Raw genomic sequence first — 21,024 nt, 5'->3', positions numbered from 1 at the left:
AGGGATAATGATGATGGGTGTTTCTTAAGTGTCCACCTAGTGCCAGATGTGTGTAAATGTATTAGTGCTATCAGCCTCGCAACAATCTGTGAGGTTGGCGTTATCCCCATTCAAGGCTCAGGAGGATTAAATAGTTTGCTTATGGTCACACAGTTGATTGGATGCCTGAGCTTCTCCAGCACTCTATTCTAAACAGAGTATATAATTTGATTGTGGCAGAAGAGGCTGCAGGAGAAAACAGAGAAAGCTGACGTTGGACAGGCAGACAGCAGACAGATTACAGTTTGTTCTGCCTCTTTGACCTTTCTCAACTCATTTAACTTCACTAAGCCCCAACTTCCCAGTCTGGAAAACTAAGAAAATACCAACCTGATTGAGATAATTATGAAGATTTAAGTGTAGAATGTACAGAGTTAGTGTACTTTCTGGCATATAGTAAGCATTTCTTTACAGTTTCAAACTAAGAGAGGTTTTTACCTTAGGGGGGAAAAAACAGGGATGTTTTACATTCTTTAACGGGCACATAATAAAAGTCACATTCCAGGACAATGAAGCAGATAGCACTGGCATAGGATAAGGATGTGAATTAGGATAAAAGTAATGAGAACAGAGAGGGAGGGGAAGTTTCCAAACATATGTAAAGGTGTCCAAAGAGCACTCTACCTCTCCCTAATTTTTCCTCAGCCCTTCCCCTGCTACACACACTGTGGGCAGCATTACCTCTGTTCATTAGACTTACAGGTATAGAGTTCACTGTCAGGGATGATAGAGAGCCAGTCAGGAAAGTTTGTAGGTTCAAGGGCAGTCTGGCTAGTTCAGCAGCATCTCCCAGCAGAGGATGAGGCCTTGCACGTGCAGCCTCCCAATCAGCCGCTTTTGTCTAGTTCCCAAGTGCTCCTCCCTCCCATCCGAATCTAATGTCTTCCCATCCTCTGGCTCTAGTTAAGCTGTAACTGCTGTTATTCTGCTGAAGCCAGGCACCTGCCAGAGCTGGTTGGCACTGAACCCAGAGCCCAGCCCAACGGGTGCTCCCTCGCTGAGCTTCGTGTCAGATGCCTGGAAGGAGGAGGCTTGTCACATGCTTTTTCTTCCCCAATAGTGCTGTTTCTAGTGTGATCGTGATGAGAGGAAAAGGCTGGGGGAGTGTTAATTTGATGCTTGCTTATGCAGTGAAATGACAATCAGGCAGATGGCCTTCCCCTACCCATGGATTCTTCTCTGACACTTCTTCTCAGGTTCTGGGCCTTAAAGCTGCTTAAGCAAGAGAGGGGATTAAAGGATGGCCAAGGAATGTGGATCTGTGGGTCCTTTTGGAGGGGTGGGGAATATTGCCATAGAGTTACAGCATGCCGTTCCTAAAAAGGGCCTTGGGGATCATAGTTAGTTCAAGGATTTTCCTACTTTTTTTTCTAATAGAAAATTTTCTTCCTCAAACCATACCTTACATAGAATCCCAATAGATTAAACAGAAAAATAAGCAGAAATGGCTTGGTTAAAGGATAGACAGGAGGCTCCAAGTCCTATCAGTTGGGTTGCCCTCTTACCCTCTTCTCCAGGGAAGCCTGAGCACTGGCAAAGAACTTGAGAGCTCTGGTCTACAGATTGAAAACCTTTTGGCCCCGTCAAATCTGTTCATTTTACTGTCAAGAGGAAACAGGTCCAGGGATGGCAAATGGCTTTTCTAAGGTTTCTCAGCTCTGCCTCCAGTGTTGTTGTTGTTGGTTTAATATAATTGCCTCTTTTATACCATTTTATTTATTCATTTTTGCTATAGGAAAGTAGAATCTAGCCAGGTATGGTGGGACATGCCTGTAATCTCAACACTTGGGAGGCTGTAATCCCAGTCCTTGGGAAGCTGAGATAGGAGAATCCTAGGTCAGCAACTTAGTGAGAGACTATTTCCAAATAAAAAATGAAATAGGGCTGAGGTTATATCTTGGCAGTGGAATGCCCCTGGGTTCAATTCCCAGCACCACAAAAAAATTTAAATGAAAATAAAAAATAAATTAAAATAAAGAGGTAGGGGTATAGAATGCCTTTGGGTTCAATCCCCAGTGATCCCTTATCCCCCCCAAAAGAAATCAGAATCCATTATGTAATATGAATTTCCGTAGTAATACTTATATTTGGAACTGTTTTGTCTTATAAATACTATTTCTGTAGAGCAGGAGCTTCAGGACAGAAATCCTATTCTGCAGCTCAGGCTTGTCCTAGGACATTGGAAGTGGGTGGGGTTGAGCCAGAGAATCAGCCTCCCCTTCTATTTTCCTCCCATCTAGAGTTGAGTTTCTGTAGATTAACTGCTTTTGCAGCACTCTGGATTTTTGACCCCTAAATGCTAAAGTGGTTTGGTGTGCTTGGTATGCAGCAACCCTCAGGGAGGGTTCAGGCTATATTGTTATTGTTGAATTTTGTCCTAATGGCATCCCCAGATAAACCTGGAAGTAGAATTCTTCAGTTCTCAACCTTTCTTATGTTAATAGAGTGGCACTGTCAGCACTTGGTTAAATCATGCCATTTGGTCCTTACAGATCCTCTTCCATCTCTCTACCTCACAGTCCTCTAGGGTGAGTTTAACCATCAGTCAAGAACTGAGAATTCCCACTCAGACCTCAGAAATCAGAATGTCAGCATCCTTCCTGCTGCAGGGTCAGATGTGTCTTGGTCAGATCTGCCCTGGGGACCACCCTCCCTTTCTGTCAAGCCTCAAGGCTGTCCATGATGTGCTCATGTGCCTTCTCCTTCCCACAGCAGTGTTGTGACCTAGGCTACCACGCCAGCCTGAATCGGGCCCTGCGCACCTTCCTCTCTGCGGAGTTAAATCTGGAACAGTCAAAGCATGAGGGGCTGGATGCCATCGAGAATGCTGTAGAAAACCTGGATGCCACCAGCGACAAGCAGCGCCTCATGGAGATGTACAACAATGTCTTCTGCCCCCCTATGAAGTTTGAGTTCCAGCCCCACATGGGGGACATGGTGAGGCCCAGTTCCCATTTTCACACACCCCTGAGGGACTTGAGCATGCCCCATTATTCTAGGGTGAGAGAGCTTCCTGTCAGGTGAGTGAGGCACATTCCATTAAACAGCCACTGAGTGCATGCTGTCGGCCAGGTGTGACTGTCAGAGCCCGCAGGGAGCTTACAGTCTAGGGCATGAGTTAGCCAAAATTGGCAGAGAGTTAGATATACAGAGGAACAGCCAAAGGGAAGAGCTACTGGCATGTTGATGTGTGCCTGTAGAGTCCCAGCCACTTGGGAGGCCAAGGCAGAAGGCTTGTGAGTTGGAGGCCAGCCAAGGCAAATGAGTGATACCCCATCTTGGGGGGAGGGATTTCATAGTGGGAGCAGCTGGTGTATTCTAAAAACTACTCCCTCTTCAGTGGGGCAAGGGGCACTCCCAGTTTTGGGGCTAGAAGAAGTGAGAGCTAAGCTAGGCCTGGCCCTAGAGGCTTCTGCTGGGGAGGGAGGGCTAAGCAGAGGAATGATACTTATCATTTGGACCTGTTTTCCTGGGTTTAGAAGATTGTGATGAAGGGTATAGCTTTGGGGGGTGTTTATGTTTTTGCTTTTTGTTTTTTGCTTAGATATTAAGTGTCCAGAAAGAGCTGGGCATGGTGGTACAGAACTGTAATTCCAGTACTTGGAAGGCTGAGAAAGATGATCACAGATTTGAGGACAGCCTCAGCAACTTAGCAAGACTCTCAGCAATCTAGCTGATTCAAAATAAAAAGTAAAATGGGCTGGGAGTGAATCTCAAAAGTATCCCTGAGTACCTCTGGGTTCAATTCCCAGTATCTCTCTCTCTCTCTGTCTCTCTGTCTCTCTCTCTGTCTCTCTCTCTGTCTCTCTCTCTCTCTCTCTCTCTCTCTCTCTCTCACACACACACACACACACACACGCACACACACACACACACACTGTCCACAGGCTATCCTCAAAGGCCTGTGCTGGTTGCTAAGGCAGAGGGGCAGGAATAAGGAGTCCCTGTTTGGGATCTTCCCCTCCAATGACTAGAAGGAGAAGGGTAAGTAAACTGAAGTGAGGGGAAAGAGAAGCTCCTCGGTTTCCATTGCTCTGGGTCTTTGATTCTACTTCTGATGGTTATGCATCTAAATCAGGTTGAACCTCATTTCTGCAGGCAGGAGCCACCATCCATCCACCTACTGGTCAAATCAGAAGAAGGATATATAAGCTTATATGACAGAAAGGATCAGGACAGACCTTCAGGCATGGTGTGATTTAGAAGTGGGAGCTTTACCAAGACTCAATTTTTTTCCTCTCTGCTCACTGCTATTCTCAGCTAGGCCCATATCCAGTGGGGGCAAGATGACTGTATTTATAACCTTACCTTCCGATTGGTTGAAATCCAGAGGATAGGGTATCTTGCTTCCCTCAAAGCCCCCTCAAAGGTCTGACTGTGTCTTCTTGGTTTTGTTTGCATGCTGTGCTTATCCCCGAGCCAGTCACCGTGGCCGGGTATCACTTGACTTACTGGCTTAGGCCTGGGTCACATGTTCATCCAGAGCCCTTGGCCTGAGTTATGAAGTGGGAGGTCCTCCCAAAGGGTGGTCAGACCAGAGTTACCAAAAGAAGGAGTCTTGGATGATCGAGGACTCAAAAGCATCAACATGTTCTCTCTTCCCTTAGGATTAGCTTTCAGATTCTTTAAAAAGCCCTGCTCCAGAATGACAACTGTAGCAGTGTAACCAGAGAATTCACTGTCATCAGTAGGCCACCATGGGGAGTGGGACATTTCTATCTTACAGGCAAACACGTGGAGATAGTTTCTTTCCTCTCCTTCTTGGGAAAACCAAACCACTTACAGTTTGTTTCCATTGCTGTGGCTTAGGAGATGTCAGCGTCTGAACAGATGGGGAGGTGAGACGGGGGGGTTGGGTGTCACCAACCCTCAGGAAGCCCCATTCCTCACCTGCCCTGGCTTCTGGACAAACTTGCCTTCCAAGCCCCTTCTCCAGTGGCCACTGAGCTTCCCTCCCAAGAATCAGTGAAACTTGGGGACCAGCTGAGTGGAATGATACATTTTCTGGTGTTGACTGAGTTGCCTTCTAAGCCAAACAGCTTGTCTCCATAAAGGGGGAATCCAGATGCTGGGCACTTGGGCCCCCTCCTAGCCCTGTCAGAGCCACATTGCCATACTCCAGAGCACAGCTGGAATGCATTACCTTGCACCCTGGTAGAGGATCACTGCCAAAGCATGCATCGGCAGCTCTGCTGCTTCTTAAAGGAACAGGCCTAAAGGTGGTTTTTCTTCCATGACTCCTCCCTGCTAGGTCTGGGTTACTTTAAAAATCAATACCTCGTTCTTCTGCCTGGGTGCTCCTTTTATGCCATATAGCTGATTAGTGGCTGTGCCAGGCAGGGGTCAGGGCCAGACTTGGAGCTTGCAAAGGTTCCACATTCTAGCCTAGCCTTCATAAGAATGGAAAATAAAAAGAAATGAGGGGGCAAGTCATTCCTGGTGTCTGCAGCCAGTCTATTCCCATCCATGTGGGTTGTCTGTAGACTGAGGAGGCAGCAGGAGGGAACTGCCTGGAAAGTCCTTGAACTAGGGCCAAAGTTCGGGTGGCATTTTGACCGGAAGCCCTGGAATTGGCGAAGGCCCCACACTGGCTGGTGTTCTGGGGCTCTCAGCCAAGCACTCTCATATGTACTAGGAGGTGGTGCCGGCTCCATTCTTGGTGCCCCCAGAGGCTTGTGGGGCTCTGGATGCCTGGCTGGTGACATCAGGCAACCAGAGAGTTTCACTCTTGGCACCAGCCGGTTCTGGCCACTGAGCTTTCTCCATTGTGTCTACTTATCCAAGAGCCAGAGTGAAGTCAGCTCTCTTCAGATCTGAGAGCTGGCTTGGGCCAGTCTCTCAGCCTGGGGAAGAGGTCAGATCTGCTTAAAAGCCAATAGAGGAAAAGGTCAAGTCCCAGCCCCCACCATTTAAAGGGAGGTTTTTGTCTTTCGAGCAGTAGCATGGTCTTTGAGCATGTGAATGTGCCCACTCCTTGCAGAGGAGGAAGGAGCTGGCTTCTATCCAGATGTCTTTCTTCAGATAAGAGCTAAAAGACACATGGTAGCAAGGTGACAGGAGCTGTATCCACATGGATCCTGCCTCCCAGCTCTCCCAGCCTTCTGCTCCTCATCAGTCATCTGGGGACTGTGGGTGACAGGCTGTATAGCCACACCCCTCTCAGGAGACAGTAGATCAGCTTTTCTTTAAGCAGGGGAAAGCTAGTTGGCAGTAATCCTTATGGAAGGTAGGTAGCAAAGGATCCTCTCCCATAGAGATGGATTGGAGACTGGGGCAAAATAATAGTCCATTGGACAATGCCAAGCTCCACCAGATCTCTTGCCCTCCAAGTTCCTACCATAGCAGATGAACTTATTCCCAGCCAGCCTCACACTCTCTCTCATTGAGTCAGAGTTCTTGTGCATGGCCTGGATTTATAAACACACACTGGCTGCCAGCAGCGGCATGTTAGCCTCCTGACCCACTTCTCTCCTGCTTTCGCTCTGGCATATGAAGGGGGAGGTGGGAAGGGCTGGAGAGGTGGCCACTTGGACCTCTTGCAGGAAATCATCACTGTGCCAAAGCATTGTGTTTCTGGAGCTGGGGCTGCCCAAGGCCCTGTTTCCTGCCTCCCCAGCCTTCCATGGAGCTCTGCAGACCCCACATAGACCTGTTCTGCCAAGCACCAGCATGAGCATGGGCACCAAAGAGAGAAAATTGGTCTTTCCAAACAAACCCAACACAGACATGTTGCTTGGTCCTAGAAGGTGTTATTGGCGTTGGGTTTTGTTTCCACATAGAAACTGCAAGCCTTACACCTTGAACATGAGTTTCCTTAGGAGTAATGAGAACTCTGTAACCACCAAAAGGACTGTGTCCTCTTCCTGACCTAGTGTTGCTTTCTTCTGGCAGGCGTCCCAGCTCTGTGCCCAGCAGCCTGTCCAGAGTGAGCTGGTGCAGAGATGCCAACAACTGCAGTCCCGCTTATCCACTCTGAAGATTGAGAATGAAGAGGTAAGTTTCCCCCTTAGGAGGCTCAGAGCCGCCCTCTGGGCTTCTCTGTTGAACTTCTTGCTGCTGCCCATCTGGGAGCAGGTGGAGGGAGCATGCCGAGAATGTCCGGGCTGCTGCAAACATTTCCTAGCCAAATGTAGGCTTGGACTTTCCCCACTGTTACATCCTGCCCTTGAACTCCAGGAAGTTGCTCTTGCCTTGCCAAAGGTTGTGCTCTATTTTGAGCTTTTGCAAAATGCTTTTTTTTTTTCCCCTCTCCGCATTTAATCAAAATGGCACTTGGCAGCTGTGTGAACAATATTATGTCTCTGAAACCACCCCCTCATGCCTGGCTTTTTCCAGCATTTTCAAACAAACAGAGGCCTTTGACTTAGGCACTTCAAACATCTCCATCCTCTTAGGAAAGGGTGACTTTCTTCTGGGCCCAGTGTATTTTCTTTCAATACCTAGTTCAAAAGGACAGTTTGATTGATGATCCAGCTTTCTGTTGAACTCAGATGGCCTCTTACCTTGTATCTCAGTAAGTCTTACTTTTCCCAGGAAGATCGGAAAGGACTGGGGATGAATCGCTTGGTTTGTAAATAGGGTAAAAAATCCATTGAATTGTAGATGGTCACGAAACAAAACAAAGCCTAGAGAACTGCAGGACTAGGCCCATCACATATTTTAACTAGCCGTTTGTACGATGTGTTAATTTGGATTTGTTTTCTTTTCTTCTTTATAGACATTCATTATAATGAAGAGCTAATACTAAGTTTTAAAAGTAAACATTGAGTAAAAGAACTGAGTTAAGTACATAAGCAGAAGTGTGGTAGTGGTTGTGAGGTCCTCAGGAAAGAGAAAGCACTCTGTAGTAGAATCTGGGTGAAGTTCTGTGCCCAGAACTGCAAAGCAGAGCTGCACCCTCTGAAACATCCGCCATCCTTCCCCAGCCCACTCCCTCTCCCATTTCTCCAAGCTTCTCCCTCACACATTATATTGGCTCTTGTCATCCCAGGTAAAAAAGACAATGGAGGCCACCCTGCAGACCATCCAGGACATTGTGACTGTCGAGGATTTTGATGTGTCCGACTGCTTCCAGTACAGCAATTCCATGGAATCTGTCAAGTCAACAGTCTCAGAAACCTTCATGAGCAAGCCCAGCATCGCTAAGAGGAGAGCCAACCAGCAAGAGACAGAGCAGTTTTATTTCACGGTAAGGAAGCTCAGTGCCCTTTGGAAAGCATCAGCAGGCTCAGTGGCACCGAAGAGAGATTTGCAACTCAGATTCCTTGTCCGATATCTGAAAGGCATTTGAATAGCCTAGATTTGAATCTGGGAATACTTGGAGGCCATCCCTACACTTAAAGGGATAAAATCTACAAATTATATACTCCTAGCAAGGACCCCCAAGGGGAGGGATGCTCCCCAGTATACTACCAAGATCTTAAGAAACTTTTAAGCAGCTAGTAGACTTTCATTTGAAAGCTTCCTTGTCAAATAAAGGGAATCATAAACAGAGACTTCATCCATTTTTTTCTTGGGAACTACATCCAGATATCCTGACTAACACTTATCTTGTTTTAAAACTTATCCAAAGTCTCTTCCACATGATATGATGACACTGTTTTATAATCTTCAGGAAATTATTTTTAACTTTCGGGAAATTATCTTTCATAATTATTGCTAAAATGCAAAGGGACTCATAATATGCAACCCTGTTGTTTTGCAGACATTCAATTCCAAAACATTTTGTTATTTATGTTTCTTCAATTTCCTTTTAGACAGATGGACTTTTTTTTTTTTTTTAAGTAGTGTTAACTGTCCTTTGGAAGGTTGCTAGCTGGTCTTTGGAGCTGCTTTTCAATAATTAAGTTATTTTGAGCTTGCCAAGTAGGATTTATTGCCTGTACTAAAATTTATTTCCCAATCTTCTGAAGACCAAGAAAGGAAAAATTAAGTTTGCAGATGTGAGATGAAATATAACCACTGAATATGCATACTGATTTCAAATGAAAGAAATTAACTTGTTTTTTAGTCAAGAAGCACAGCCTGCATGCAGTAAATTGAATTTTTCCTCCAACTGGAATAATTTGTTTAATTCTTCTTTGAACACTGTTCTTTCTGCATTTGGAACACTAATGATTTGCTAATTTTTTTTAAAAAATCTGTTTTTTAATTAGTTACCCTCAGAATTCTTCAGGACTTTTATTTTTAAAAATCCTGGAGAAGACTGATGAAAAGTAATGATTTAAGAGTATTATTCTTCTAAAATAACTTCAAAAAATTATTATACAAAGAAAAACATGCTCATTTTATAAACTTAAAAGCAAAAGGAAGAAAATAAAATAAGACATAATCCTACCACTTAGAGATATAATGGTATTAGGGCATATTTCCTTCTAATCTTTTTTCTATGAATATATAAATATATATGTGAGTATATATTTGTGATCTTATTACCAAAAAATTAGATACTACTATACATATTGTTTAATAATTCAAAGTCATTTAATTATAATATTTTAAAAGCATATACTTGAGTAAAATATTAAAATATACCCAAAGAAGTAGTGAAATGACATTTTGGCTTATTTAATCATTTTTGTAACACATTGCCTGAATTGCGCTAGTGCTCAATAGTAGCTGAAAGTTTATTTTCACCATCATCATTATTAGTTTGTTCATTAATTGTTACTAAGTTTTGCATTAGTTATTATGATATTTTTTTGTGGTACTGAGGGTAGAACCCAGGGGCTTTTCTACCTCCGGGCTATACTCCCAGACCTATTTTATATTTTATTTGGAAACAGAGTCTCACTAAGTTGCTGAGAGCCTTGCTAAGTAGCTGAGGCTGGCTTTGAACCTATGTGATCCTCCTGACTCAGCCTCCCAAGAACTGGGATTACAAATGTGCGCCACCACGCCTGACTATCATTATAATATTTTTAAAGCATATGCTTGAATAAAAGACTAAAATCTACCCAAAGAAATAATGAAATGACATTTTGGCTCATTCATTCATTTTTATATAATACGTTAACACATTGCTTGGACTGTAGCTAGTGCTCAATAGTAGCTGAAAATTTATTTTCACCATCATCATTATTAATTAATTTTTTAATCACTACCTAGTTATTCATTTGTCATTTACTGCCAATTCACTATAGCCAGCACTGTTCTATAAACTGGGAGTGCAGAGACTATAAGATGAAGGGGAAATGATGGAGTTGGGCCTTATAAAGGGAGAATTTTCAGTTTTACTTTATATATAGAGAGTTACAATAATTTTTATATTTTATAAAAGAAATATAATTTTGTGTGTACTTGTGGTACTGGGGATTGAACCCAGAGGCATTCAACCACCAAGCTACACCCTAACTCTGTTTTATTTTTTATTTTGAAATAGGATCTCACTTGGTTGCAGAGGGCCTCACTAAGTTGCTGAGGCTGGCTGAGAACCTGATACTCTTGTCTCAGCCTTCCAAGAACTGGGATTACAGGCGTGCACCACCACGCCTGGCTATACTTTTTTTTTTTTAATGCATGCATGCACACATGCATGAATGGCAACCAGGATGAATGGTGCTAGGGAAGCATCACACACAAAATGACTTCTGTGCTTGATCTTGAAGGATGAGTGGTCTAGGAGGAGGATGAGGAGGAGAATGGGTTCCTTGAGGAAGGAACAGTGTGTGCAAAAAAATAAAGACTCGTAAAGCCCTGGGTTACATGCTCAGAGAACTCCTGAACTATAATGAGGACTGTGTTGCTGCCCCGGGCTTTGTCATCTTAGGGGCTTATTGAATATTCCTTAGAGGCTCTTAATAATAAAACTGTTGGCTAGTCAGTGTGATCTGCTTAGATATAAATGACCCAATCTCATTACACTGCAGAAGATTTCCATTTTTTAAGTTAAGAAATTTTGGTTATAAAAATCTGTATTTAAGACAGTCTTTTTCAGAGTTACTTTTTGGCTTAAATGAATTTATAACATTTGAATGTAAAGTTAATAAAAGCAGGAATGACTGTATTCAAACTGGTGGCCTCTTAAATCCTGCCCACCCTTTAACCTTCTATCTAAATGCACTGATGTCCTCTAACCCATTTCCTGTCTTTTGTGGCCACAGATTTCCTTGGCCCACAGGAGGTTTTTGTCTGGGCTTATTAATCTAGCAACAGATTGACAAGAGTCCATCATTTTTGTGACTGGTACCTGAAACGTGATAGAAAATTCATCTTGTGATAAAAGGGCTTCTATTGGATGGCAAAATGTACATTCAAGAAGAGATGTCCGTGTTAAACAGAGGGGCCTCCTGTGCTTGCCAGGCCATACAAAGCCCTCTGTTGCTTCTGCAAATGTTTCCTTCTTTGTTTCTCTGTGTCCTTCAGGAAAGTCCTGGAGCCAGGCGTAGTGGCACACACTGTAATCCTAGCTCTTGGGAGACTGAGAGAGGAGGGTCACAGGTTCATAGCCAGCCTCAGCAACTTATTGAGGCCCTCTGCAACTTATTAAGACCCTTTTTCAGCGTAAAAAAAAAAAAAGTAAAGTAGGGCTAGAAATGTAGCTCAGAGGTAGAATCCCCTAGGTTCAACCCCCATTACCACAGGGGGAAAAATAAATCTTATAAGCTCTCTTTTGGAAAGTTGGGAAGAGGTCCTTTATTGACTCCTGGGTACCTAGTGACCACGAGGGTTGCTGCTATCATCAGATTAATCAGTCCAGGTGACATCAATTAGAAATGTGAAGCATTGCCTGTAAAGGTCAGTGGCCTGCTCTCTGGTTGTGGGCATTTCCTCTCCACCCTGATAAAGCAGTAGAGCCCAAAGGAAAGGCTTGGAAACAGCTCACAACTCTGTCCTTGTATTTGCCATAAGTGAGAGATGTTTCCTGATCTCCTTGGCTTTGTGTCTATCACTTATCTTCTGTAACATATTATCCAGCAGTTACTACTTTTTTTTTTTTTTTTTTTTTTGGTACTGGGGATTGAACCCAGGGGCATTCTACCTCTGAACTATGCCTCCATCCCATTTTATGTTTTATTTTGAAACAAAGTTTTGCTAAGTTGCTGAGGCTGGCCACAAACTTGCAACCCTCCTGTCTCGGCCTCCAAACTATTGAGATTATAGGCATGTGCCACCATGCGTAACTTCCAATGACTACTTTTTTCTTCATATTGCCTTTTTTTTTTTTTTAATTTTATTTTATTGGTGCACTGTATTCATACATCATAGTGGGATACAAACTTTTGTAGACATACATGCACACATCGCCCAGTCAGCCCCCACCCGATCCCCACCCCATTCTCTCCCCATCCCTCCTTCCCATGCTTGGCTTAGTGGTTGACATCTAGTATTATAGCAATTTATCCAAAATTAAAAATGATAATCTCACATAACAGTTTCATTTGTCTGATACCAAGTGTTTGATGATTTAAAGATAGCATTTCAATATTTCTTTTTGCTTTCTTTCTTACTAGAGCATATTTTTTTCTGTTTTTTAGGTGAAACCATCATATATTTATATATTTATTTTTCAGAAAAAAATCTATCCTAATATAGAATATGAATTCTAGATACCCAAAACGATCTTGAAAAAGAACAAAGCTAGAAGACATATATATTTTCTGATTTCAAACCATATAAAGCTACAATAATTGAAACAGTGTAGTACTGTTCTAAAGGCAGATATATAGATCATTGGAGTTAAATACAAGCCTAGAGCTAAATTCTTCCCTATATTGTCAAGTTATTTTTGACAAGGTTTCCACGAAGATTTGGTGGTGGAAATAATAATCTTTTAACTAAATATTGTTGAAAAATAATAATTACATGGAAAAGAATAAAATTGGACCTTTACCTAATCCCATATACAAGTATTAACTCAAAATAGATAAAAGACCTAAATATAAATCTTAAGACTATAAACTTTTAGTAGAAAATCTGGGTCATAAAACCTTACAACATTGAAATTGGCAGTGATTTCTTGGTTATGATTTCAATGGCACAGGCAACAGAAGAATATACAAACTCCCTAAAAAATAAAAGAAAATATTGTATATCCAAAGACAATGTAGACAGAGTTAAAAGTTACTAATAGAATTGGATAAAATATTTCCAAATGCTATATCTGAAGGTATATTAATATTCCAACTAGAAATCCTAAAAATTAACAACAATAAAGGCAAACAATACAACTTAGAGATAGGTAAAAGACTAACATAAATAATGAATCTCCACAGATAACCAATCTTAGTTGTCTGTTGAATGGAAACTCTTGTTTCTCTGGTTCTGGTGAGTGTTACCTATTTCTTCTTTGTAGTTAATCTCTTTGAGTATTTTCTCTAGCGCTGGTTTTGAAGACATAAATTCCTTCAGTTTCTGTTTGTCATGGAAGCTTCTTATTTCTCCATCTAATTTGATAGAAAGTTTTGCTGGATAGGAAATTTTTGGCTGGAAGTTGTTTTCTTTCAGAGTTTGGAATATGTTACTCCAAGTCCTTCTGGCTCTCATGACTTGGTTTGGGAAGTCTGGAGTGATTCTAATTGGTTTGCCTCTGAATGTCACTTGGCCCTTTGTTTTTGTTGCCTTTAAGATTCTCTGCTTGGCTTCCACATTGGTCATTTTGACAATTATATGGCGTGAGGATCCTCTTCTCCGATCCTGTCTAAAGGGAGATCTATAGGTTTCCTGGATCTGTGTATCAACCTCTTGCTCTATATTTGGAAAATTTTCTGCTATTACTTCCTTGAAGAGATTGTTGATCCCTTTGGTATCACTTTCTTTTCCCTCCTCTATTCCAATTATTCTTAGGTTAGCTCTCTTAAGATGGGCCCATATTTCTTCAATGTCAGATTCCTGCTGTTGGATATTTTTTTCTAGATTAGAAACTATGCATTCATTTTTGGATTGCTCATCTTCTAAGAGCGAGATTCTGTTCCCCATGTGGTCTAATCGGTTGTTTGTGCTTTGAATTGAGGCCTTTACTTCATTAATTGCATCCTTTATCTCTTTTTGGCTCTCTCTGAGTTCTTTTCGAAGCACCTCTATTATTTCTACAGTTATTTTCCTGATTTGATCTTCTAGAAATCTCTGATTTTCTGTTTTATCAGGTTCTGATGTTGTGGGGTTGTGCACATTCATTACTCCAGTGTTATTCCTCTTTCCCATGATTTCGGAGGTTTGTGCCTTCTCTGGGTTCTTCCCTTGGGTCACTATGGCTTCACTTAAGGTGCTCTGGATCTCGAGTCTGTATTATCTCAGACCCCACTACTCCTTTACTGGGTTTTATCACAGAGTCTCCGACCCAGGGAGTCGATAGAGGCTGCTTTAAACTATGGGGGGTGCCAGGTTGCACGTTCTCCTATGGTGTGATATCTCTGCCACCACCACTCCCTCACTGGGTCAAGTCCCAGGAGGCCCAATACTGCGATTTCTCCTCTGTGGCCCGCAATTTGACTCACTGTTCTTGAGTACGCAGATGTAGCTGTACTGGACTCGGTGAATTCACTGCTGCTGCCGCCGCCGGTGACAATATGGCGCCTCTGCCACGCCCTCGGCCATGAGGCTGGCGTATTTTTTCTTCTCTGGTTTTGATTTCCACTCTGAATCCCTGCAGCGTGTGCTGAGCTCAGCCACTGGGAGCTTTAAATGCTGTCTGCGCCGAAAGGTCCCGCCTGGCTGTTCCGCAGCGGCTCACCTGGCTTGCTGTAGCCGTCCGTTGAGTTCGCCGCTGCCGCCGGCAGTATGGCGCTGCTGCCGCGTCCTCGGGCTCGTGTGTCTCCTCTGTAGCCCTGAGCTCTGTTCTCAGTCCGCTTTCTCTCTGGAGCCTGGTGGTTTTTTTTGTTTTGCTGGTGATGGTGTTTTCTGGCTATGAAAGGCGCTCTTTTTGTGGTAATGGAGATTGGTTGTTAGCGGGACTCTTAAGCCCCGCTTTTCTCCCATATTGCCTTTTTAATTGATTGTTAAAACAAAATTTTCTTTTTAAAGACACAAAGACTTCAAAAGCACATGCAGGAAAAAGTAAAGCCTTGTCCTATTCCTGTCTCCTGTGTCTCCCCTCTGCCATGATTGTAGCTACTTTCTTCTGTGTCCTTCCAGAGATATTCTATTCATAGACACCACTGACCTACAGGTAAATATCTTTTTCTTTCCTTGTTTATTTTTGTTTTTGTGGTACTGAGGATTGAACCGAGGGTCATTCTACCTCTGAGCTATACCCTCAGCCCTATTTTGGTTTTTACAGGATCTCACTAAGTTGCAGAAGATCTCACTAAATTGCTGGGGCTGGTCTCAAACCTGCAATCCTCCTGTCTTAGTCTTCCAAGTTATAAGCATGTGCCACCAAACCTGGCTAAATACCCTGTAAGATTAATAAATTACATTAAGATGTAATGAAATAAAATAGGATAAATAGAAGTATGACATTCATTCTTTACTTTTATCACTTAGTCTCTTTTATATATTACTTTCATTTAGTCCAAAACGATTTGCTTCCCTTTTTGATAGCTGGACAAAATTCCATTGTTTGGATATATCATCCTTTATTTAACCAATTCCCTGCTCATGGGCAGTAGACCTCACTGTTCAGCCAAGAATTGTCAAAGCCTTCTAAGCATGCCTTCTGGCATTTCTCCCAAATATTCTTGTATGGAGATGGAGTGGGGAAGGGGGTAAGGATTATAGCTGAAAAAGTAACAAAGCCAGGCTACCAAATTCTTAGGAATAGTTTTGAGAAAGGTTAGGAAAGAAGACAGTGCCTTGGCTGTCAGGGCAGTGCCTACTAAACCACTGGACTTGGAATTTGTGGGCTGAGGTCTATTTTCATTTTAATACTTTGCAGGCCTTAGTAAACACGCGCTAAACAGGTACAAATGAGTGAATGCCCCTGTCCTGCCAATTAAACTGGGGAGATGTGTTCCGTTTAAGGTTTACTCTATTATGTATTGTGTCTAACAGCTGTTTCCTGCTTTAAAAATTGACAGGGAGGAGGGGAAATGCCAGCGTGCCTGGATGGTGGGGGAGCTGCCACACTAATGACATCTGTGTGTCTCTTCACTGAAGGCTGGCTAGGCCCGGCTCACTACTCCTCCTCCCCACCTCCCCCTTGCTGCAGTAGATACTCACAGCCTTGGCTTTATTCAGTACGAATCAGAAGCAAACACATACCCCCGTGGAAAAATGTATTTCAAGAGAAGAGGCTTCTTAAATGAAAATTGAAAAGCATTCTTATCTCCCTTGCTATTTCTTTTTTTAAATAAGACAAAAAACAGGCCCTGTGTGACCCACACCTGTAATCCCAGTACTTGGGAGCCTGAGACAGGAGGATCAAAGGTTTGAGGACAGTCGCAGCAACTTAGCAAGACCCTATTTCAAAATAAAAGATAAAAAAGGGCTTTTTGTATATTAGCACAAAGCAAAGAAGTTTAGGGAAGAGTTGTTTTTAGGTTGATCCAGCAGATGATCGAGGTATAAGGAACACTTTCTGAATATGTGCCATGTACCAAGCCTGTGCTAGTTAACAGTCGTGCTTGTGATCCTACTTCACCTCCATGACCTGGTGAAAAAGATAGTATTAGCCCTGTGTAGTGGTCCAACCTGCAATCCTAGTACTTGGGAGGCTGAAACAAGAGGATGGCAGGTTTAAGACCAACCTCCTCAACTTAGTGAGACTCTCAGCAACCTAGCAAGACCCTGTTTTAGTAAATAAATAAATAAATAAATAAATAAATAAATAGGCTCAGGGTGTCAGCCATTGAACCCTGGGGATGACCCAGGTTCAATCCCCAGTGCCAAAAAGAGAGAGAGAGAGAGAGAGAGAGAGAGAAAGAAAAGAGCGTTATACTGCAACAAAACAAGAAATGTCTATCAAGAAGGGAGGCCTCAGAAAGAAAAATTACTCTATACATACTTTTAATAAATCAACATCATTGCTAACAATAAAAATTAGGAATTATTAAGAAATAAATTAATGAGATCATCAAAATGAAATTGAAGCTTCATGATGCAAAGAAAAAAGCCAAAACCCACAATAGACTCTGCTTTCCTTCCTACTTTTGGTAGCATTTCTCAGCTTGATAATACTGGACAAAAATGTTGGGGAAGGAGCATTGGTCAAGTTTAGGAACTCGATTTTACCAGGGAAATAAAATTCCCAGGTAAAAATAAAAAGTTCAAATGATTAATCAGTTTTCTTTTGGGTGTGTGATAAGGGAAGTGTAGGGTATAGGAAGTAGAATGAAAGAAAATGTGTTACCTAATTGGAATATGTTTTACATAAGGAGGTGATTCTTACTGCCCAAGGAAGAAGTTTTAAGATTACATATAAACAGCTTTTTTTCTGCTCCTCCTCTCATCAAAGAGCCACTTAGTCCCCCCAGGCTGTCTTGGTTCCTTTCTCTGTGTCTGTCCAGCAGCAGCTGAGCCTTCTAACTTCACTCCACTGAAAAAGCCGAGGTTATTTATCCTCAGCTCATCTCTCCTATAGATGAGCACTGACTTCTGGGTAAGATAGGGCAGTGATAAATACCATGCCTGCAGACTCTGGGGTGCCCTTCCCTTCCCACACCCGCTACCTGGATGGAAAATCCCAGCTATTGTTTCATGCCAGTATTAGGGATGCAGGTCAGACCTAGACACAGTTTTGATCCTTCAAGATTTAATGGAACCCGAAAAGGTAATCCATCATACCTCTTTATCAGATTATTATTTATTTTAATGGTTCACTGAGTGACAGCGGAGTTAACTTGTAAGCTGTGAACATGAATAAAAAAATGATTTCCAGAATCACAAGTGGAAACATGAGTGAGAGGAAGGAATTTACATCCATCTCCTTTTAGACTGTTCACTGTATTCTGAGCAGTCGGGTCTTGGTTTGGAAGGTTACAGCTTCTCGGTGAATTTTCCTCATTAGGAAACCCTTTGGTCTCCTGGGATAACCTTCCAAAGAGAGGCCTTTGAGGGTTGTGTTATTAGCCATGGATGTTTCCTGAAGGCTTTTCACCTCTAGGCCCCAAAATACTATTCCAAGCCCACAATTAGGCATTAGCTGGGGATTAGGATATCACCAAGGGAAGACTGACAGCAGGTGAGCTGGCAGCTGGAGCAGATGGAAAGGGGAAGGTGACACGAGAGCCTATTTTCATGCAGATGTTCTCGTGCAAAAGCATAAAGGAGCAGAGGGAACAGGTCCTGAATAAGGCGGCAGAAATGATTTGGTGTATGGCCTGTTTCTGGTTTGTTTTATATTTAATGTAGACTAGCAACACACTTAGGGGCTTGGTAACTGCTAATGACAGGTCTGTACAGAGGACAGCGAGGCTGCTCATTTATTCATTCATTCTTCGTGCACTTACTGAGTGTCTACTGTCTTGCTAGGTACTAAGCTTCAGAGGTGGACAGAATAATGAATGACCTGGTCACTGACCGTAGGGAAGAGACAGTCTGGAGAGAAACACGAGTAATAAACCGTCTGAGGCAGGGCTGTATGAGAGGTGCTGTCATGGAGATTTGCAAATTACACGTAGTACTGTGTGGGCACACATAGGAGGGCTAGGGACTGCATCCTGAAGAAAATTGTTTTTTTTTTTTCCTTTATTAAGAGTGAGAAATGCTTATAGTTAAAAGTTAACATTATGCTGAAAAATAGAGACTAAAAGTAACTCACATTTTTATACCTTTTCTTTTTATCATCAGTCTTGGTCCTATGTGACAGTACCCATGAAACCAAAGGCTTGATGTATAATTCTATTTTCTACTTAGAACACATTAAAAGACAGACTGGACTATTAGAGTTTAAAGTGTTTTATCTTCTTACCACCTGAATAATCCCACATCTGTGCAGTGATTCTCAGCTCACACTCTGGGAAATCCTGCCATTTGACTCTGAATTAACATGGGCAGATGACCCCTGATCTGATAGATAAACCAGTGCAGCAGGAGACAACCAAGACAGACTCAGATCCCCGAAAATGATTGTGGGGGAGAATGGAAGAGATAACATGCTAACAGTCCAGAGGACTGCGACCCCTGCCTTTTGCTACCACTTCCTAATTTGCCATCATCCACAATTTATTTGATATCTTTCTTTCCTAGAATCATCTCTCATCTCTAATAAGGAAATAACATCTTCCCTGTGTGCTGTATAGAGTTATTGTGAGAGTCAAATGAGAGACTGTGTGCCAAAGTGCTCTAAAATCCCCTAAATTGGTGCACATATAAAAAGAATGAATACTAGGTTTAGTTCTGCTTCTCTCCTGCGCTGTTCTATAGTAAGCTGAGCATTTTTTTTTTATAATGTTTAAGAGCACACACTATTCTGACAAGCTGTCTGTGTTTGGCTACTGACACCACCACTCACTGTTTGGCCTTTAGCAACTTTATTAATCTCTCCAGACCTCAGTACCTGCCTCTGTAAAATAGGGGAAATAATAATAGTAGCTCAAAGGGTTGTTTTGAATGCTTGAAGAGGCAGATGTTGATGAGAGATCATACCTAAAAGTGCAGTACAGCAGTCGTATTTGGGCTGTTAAAGCAGGTGGCATTGCATTTCTGAACCTCCTCTTGTTCTTGGAACTGTATCAATGTATGCAAGTTGGGGGGTAGGGAGAAGGGATGCTCCCTTTGACTGTTCAGAAATCCTCAGTTTTCCATAAAGACTGCAGAATAGAGGCAGCGGATTAGGACATGGCCCAGACAAAGATGCTCTCCGTGGCAAGCTTGCCTCTGAGGCTCCTGGCGCAATGGAACACACCCTGGGCGGGGGCGCGGGCGGGATGTTGGTGGAAATGTCCAACAGCAGGTGTGTGTCTTCACACCAAGAAAGTGGGGGTGTGGGAAGTCTGTCCACGCTTTCTGCAGTTCTAGTGGAACTGACGGAAATAGATGAAGGGCTTTAGGACACTGTTTGTACTGGCCAACACGAAGCTCCTAGGAAAACACAGAGCAGGGTACTAATCCACCGTGAAGATCAGCAGCTGCTTCTATGCTCAGGGGCTCAAAGAAATAGAAAAAAAAAAAAATAAACCTGCTAGAAACTGGGTCAGAAACCAAAAGACCTCTCAAAAAGAATTGGCCAGGACTTCCGGGAAGATGGCGACCGAGAAAAGCGGGGCTTAAGAGTCCCGCTAACAACCAATCTCCATTACCACAAAAAGAGCGCCTTTCATAGCCAGAAAACACCATCACCAGCAAAACAAAAAAAACCACCAGGCTCCAGAGAGAAAGCGGACTGAGAACAGAGCTCAGGGCCACAGAGGAGACACACGCGCCCGAGGACGCGGCAGCAGTGCCATACTGCCGGCGGCAGCGGCGAACTCAACGGACGGCTACAGCAAGCCAGGTGAGCCGCTGCGGAACAGCCAGGCGGGATCTTTCGGCGCAGACAGCATTTAAAGCTCCCAGTGGCTGAGCTCAGCACACGCTGCAGGGATTCAGAGTGGAAATCAAAACCAGAGAAGAAAAAATACGCCAGCCTCATGGCCGAGGGCGTGGCAGAGGCGCCATATTGCCACCGGCGGCGGCAGCAGCAGTGAATTCACCGAGTCCAGTACAGCTACATCTGCGTACTCAAGAACAGTGAGTCAAATTGCGGGCCACAGAGGAGAAATCGCAGTATTGGGCCTCCTGGGACTTGACCCAGTGAGGGAGTGGTGGTGGCAGAGATATCACACCATAGGAGAACGTGCAACCTGGCACCCCCCATAGTTTAAAGCAGCCTCTATCGACTCCCTGGGTCGGAGACTCTGTGATACAACCCAGGAAAGGAGTAGTGGGGTCTGAGATACCACAGACTCGAGATCCAGAGCACCTTAAGTGAAGCCATAGTGACCCAAGGGAAGAACCCAGAGAAGGCACAAACCTCCGAAATCATGGGAAAGAGGAATAACACTGGAGTAATGAATGTGCACAACCCCACAACATCAGAACCTGATAAAACAGAAAATCAGAGATTTCTAGAAGATCAAATCAGGAAAATAACTGTAGAAATAATAGAGGTGCTTCGAAAAGAACTCA

The 21,024-nt window shown here is 43.1% G+C and overlaps 1 protein-coding gene across 3 annotated transcripts in view; it reads left to right on the top strand.

Annotated features, from left to right (window-relative positions):
• Positions 1–21,024, top strand: part of SRGAP2 (SLIT-ROBO Rho GTPase activating protein 2) — a gene marked incomplete at both ends in the record, with an annotated part of 264,810 nt that overhangs the window by 191,785 nt on the left and 52,001 nt on the right. For 2 of the 3 annotated variants that reach the window (XM_080698580.1, XM_080698579.1), the window contains 3 exons: positions 2,752–2,976; positions 6,931–7,032; positions 8,030–8,227. In XM_080698580.1, coding sequence (XP_080554706.1) covers positions 2,752–2,976; positions 6,931–7,032; positions 8,030–8,227 — 525 coding nt within the window. The remainder of the gene's footprint in view (positions 1–2,751; positions 2,977–6,930; positions 7,033–8,029; positions 8,228–21,024) is intronic. The other variant, XM_080698581.1, reaches the window with a different exon arrangement.

Source organism: Muscardinus avellanarius, assembly GCF_963383645.1.
Source record: "Muscardinus avellanarius genome assembly, chromosome: 7".
In the NCBI taxonomy this organism is placed as follows: Eukaryota; Metazoa; Chordata; class Mammalia; order Rodentia; family Gliridae; genus Muscardinus; species Muscardinus avellanarius.
The sequence above is the reverse complement of the archived record's forward strand: the minus strand, read 5'-3'. Positions and strand labels throughout refer to the sequence as shown.